Raw genomic sequence first — 3745 nt, 5'->3', positions numbered from 1 at the left:
TTTCATCTCAAAAATCATCTAGTCTTAGTAAACTTTTCCCCACTAGATTGACCATTAATTAACTCGATGAAATCTCAAGTTTATGATGACTTTGGTTTCTCCAGCATGTTTATGTTTTAGGTAGGCTCTTCTGTTAAAATAAAAAGCTAGTTTAGGAGAAAACCACATTGGCTAAAATATGTCACATAGAGAATCATAAATGAACCAAATCTTTATGGGACTTTACACCCCCAAGAATGCAAAAGACACAGTGGGGTGGGCTGAAGTGCCCATTTTCATAGTATCTCTGGCTGGATTTAGTGAAAGTCCTGCAGGGATTTCCCATAAACAATTAGAACAGGAAAGTACAAAAAATAATGCCATAACATGAAAAAAAACTGCTATGACCTATTTGGGTTTTTTGTTTGTTTGCTTTCTTTTCATGGTGGGAAAAGGAAAGGTGAAAAAAACAAGCATTTATTACATTGCAATCCTCCAAATAAGACCATAACAAAAGGATAAAATATGCTTAACACTCTGGAGACCATTTCTGCATCCTTTTTTTGATTTTCTTTCTTCACTTCCCCATTGTATAGTGTTTATTTTTTTTATGTTTAAGTCTCCATGTTAGCTTAAACTGTGGTATTTCATCCTCATATGGACACATGAAAATAACAACAACAGAAAGAAACAGAAAAATAGAACGAGGTTATTCTTCTTGTGCAGACTGATAAAATTGTAGATTCAGAAGCCCTTCTTTAAGAGAGCATGAGAAAACGTAGATCATTCCTTGAATCCACAATTCCAACATGTCTCTTTCATTGTCTCATTGGTCTTAAACTGACCGTTTATAAGGTGCAAGTTTCTCAAACTGGAGCATAGGCTTGATAACAGTGTTGCTATTGGGCTCCTGAATTGCACGTTCCATAATAAGACTATAAAGTGCAATGGCTGAGATTTTAAAACTAGGAGCTCTTTTACCCCTTGTATTCTTCCCAAGCTCCCTTTCCCACTTTCTGCTTTGTCAAAGATGTTTTACCTCGTAGCGCCTATGTTCTTGTAATGACACATGAGCAGGTGTTTAAAGGTCTTCTTGAAGGTGGCATTACAAAGTGCATAGCAGGCAGGGTTGATAGTGCTGTTGATGTAACAGAGCCAGTAACCGATCGTCCACACTGTGTTGGGGATGCAGGGTGCACAGAAGGTGTTAATGAGCACCATGACATTGTACGGGGCCCAAGTGATGATGAAAGCCAACAGAATAGCCAAGATTGTCCTAGTGACTTTCTTTTCTCGGGAAGGAGGAGGCTTCTTTTTTGCAGGCTGCTTGGTCATCTTCACAATCTTACGGGCTACGATGTTCTGTTTTTCATCTCCATTCTGACCTGAAGACCCAACCAGCTCCACGGTGGTATTAGTTGGGGTACATGGGTCACCTTTTTGGGTCTTAGTGACAATTTTGATGCACGTTTGCTTAGAGTTCTCATCTTTGGAATGGCCCAGGGAAGTAGAAACTGTGTTTTCATCCTGAGTTATTTCATCATCTCTCATATTAGAGGCGACAGCACTGACTGAGGTGGAGTCATTGGAGCTCTCTTTCTCCTCCCCCTGGACGCAGTTTTCAGTCACAGCCTCTCTGGGGGCTTTGCCATTCTGGATTTTGTTGTGCTCCAGGCCATCATCACTGCTGGGCATGTTGTTGTTGTTTGGCTTCACTATCCTTCCTTGTACCAGACTTGGAGAAACCGGATCTTGGTTGGCCACAGGCTCCTTCTTGTCCTTCTTTATCCTGCTCTTGCTGGCTCGAGATATGTGCCAATATAGCACAGTCATGATGATCACTGGCAAATAGAAGGCTGCAATGGCGGTACCAAAGGTGACAGCAGCATTGGAAAAAAACTGAATGTAGCATTCCCCATCCTCCACAGTTCTCACCCCAACAATGAACTGCCAGAAGAGGATGGCTGGAGCCCAGAGGATGAAGGAGAGGACCCAGGCAGCTGCAATCATCATCCCTGCCATTTTCGTGGTCCGCTTGACTGGGTAGGTCAGAGGTTTTGTGACACAGAAGTACCTGTCAAAGCTGATAATGAGCAGATTCATAACTGAGGCATTGCTGACCACATAGTCCAGGGCTAGCCAAAGGTCACACACCACAGGTCCCAAAGGCCAGTAGCCAATCACAGTGTAGAGGGTGTACAAGTTCATGGAGAAAACACCTATGATGAGGTCAGCACAGGCCAAGCTGAACAAAAAGTAATTGTTGACGGTCTGGAGGTGGCGGTTGACTTTAATGGAAACCATGACCAGGATGTTCCCAATAATGGTCACCAAACTGAGGGATCCAGCCACAAGGACAATAAACACCACTTCAAAGGTCTTATAAGGGCTGGTTAGACCCAAGCCATTATTAGAGGAGTTTGTTGAGTTATTCATTTTGTATTCTCTTATCAGTAGCCAGGTAGCCAAATAAACATTTAAACCTGCAGGGAAATAGAATAAAATTAACAAATATAATATAAACGTTACTTTAAAATACATCAGATTTATTCCTTTAGGCCACATTATTTCCCGCCCAGATCTTCCTTCCTCTGCATGTTTACTATTCCTACCTGCCTCAATTCCCCAATAAAAGGTAAAGACTTTAAATGTAGAATTCAGAAAGTCCTTTTGGCTGGCAATGAGTCTGAAGTCCAATAACATTTTTAAAGTGTCCATATCTAGTTATGAATATCTATCTATCTATCTGTTTCATCAATCAATTAAACTGAGCATAATACTGATAAGTTGAGCTAAACACACCCAAATTGTATACAAACCTATCCGAAGCATCAAGAATTTTCTAGAATAAATATAAAAATCAATAAACTAATGACAGTACAAAATTATGGAAGAAAGCATAAAACTTATAATATTGAATGTGTGTCTTTTAAATTGCAACTTTCCTCCTGCTAGATCTAAGCCTTTTTCATGATAATATTTACTATGGTGCTAATAAAAATAATGTAATAATATTTCATTAGACAATACACTCTCTCCCAATAAGAATTATTTTTCTTTGGCATCCCTTTTGCACATGTAATCAGTATCACATAGTTAGTATTTCCAATATTCAATATCTTACAAAAGTATTTGCTTATTAAATGCATATTGAACTAAATAAACCAAAATTATACATAAAAACTTTCCAATGCATCAAGAGATTTCTGGAATAGACATAAAAATTAATAAACAAACAAGAGGACAAAATTATGGGAGAAAATACCAATGGTATGAATATTTTATTTTTCAAATCCCTATCAAATCTATCATCTTACTGCTCTTCCTACCAAACCTTCTGTTTGTAGAAAAAGGAATGGAGGCCCAGAAAGATAAAGAAATTCATATAAGATCACATTTCAGGTCAGTGACAGAGACAAGACTGTAGACCTTAGTTTGTTCAATAATTCATTCTTTCACTTTGTCCTCACATGCCTATTGAACAACTTCTCTTAATTAGGCTTTTTGATATTAGGCGTCACTGGGCATCCAGTGATGATTATGGCAGTCCCTGCCTGCTGGCAGAAATGGGTTGCTAAAGAAGCAATTATTAAACATGAGTGTACTTCCTGTTGCCCTACCCTTTTGTGTATAAGTAAATACATAATCATCATTTCTGAGATAACCCCCTGAAATCTGGTGGCAATTAAATGATTTTTTGTAAGGGAACAAGTACGTTTGGGATTTAGAAAAGAAAGTTAAGAGTTCATCAAAAGAGCTATGAGCC

At 38.7% G+C, this 3745-nt stretch overlaps 1 protein-coding gene across 2 annotated transcripts in view; it reads right to left on the bottom strand.

Annotated features, from left to right (window-relative positions):
- Positions 1-257: 257 nt before the first annotated feature.
- The window catches only part of CHRM2 (cholinergic receptor, muscarinic 2), a 133156-nt gene continuing 129668 nt past the window's right edge, over positions 258-3745 (bottom strand). For both annotated transcript variants that reach the window (XM_012642766.1, XM_012642765.1), the window contains one exon: positions 258-2462. In XM_012642766.1, coding sequence (XP_012498220.1) covers positions 1015-2415 — 1401 coding nt within the window. In that variant the 5' untranslated portion in view covers positions 2416-2462 and the 3' untranslated portion in view covers positions 258-1014. The remainder of the gene's footprint in view (positions 2463-3745) is intronic.

This window comes from Propithecus coquereli, unplaced genomic scaffold (assembly GCF_000956105.1).
Source record: "Propithecus coquereli isolate 6110/MARCELLA unplaced genomic scaffold, Pcoq_1.0 Scaffold186, whole genome shotgun sequence".
NCBI lineage: Eukaryota > Metazoa > Chordata > Mammalia > Primates > Indriidae > Propithecus > Propithecus coquereli.
Note: the sequence above shows the minus strand (reverse complement) of the source record. Positions and strands in the feature narration are given on the sequence as shown.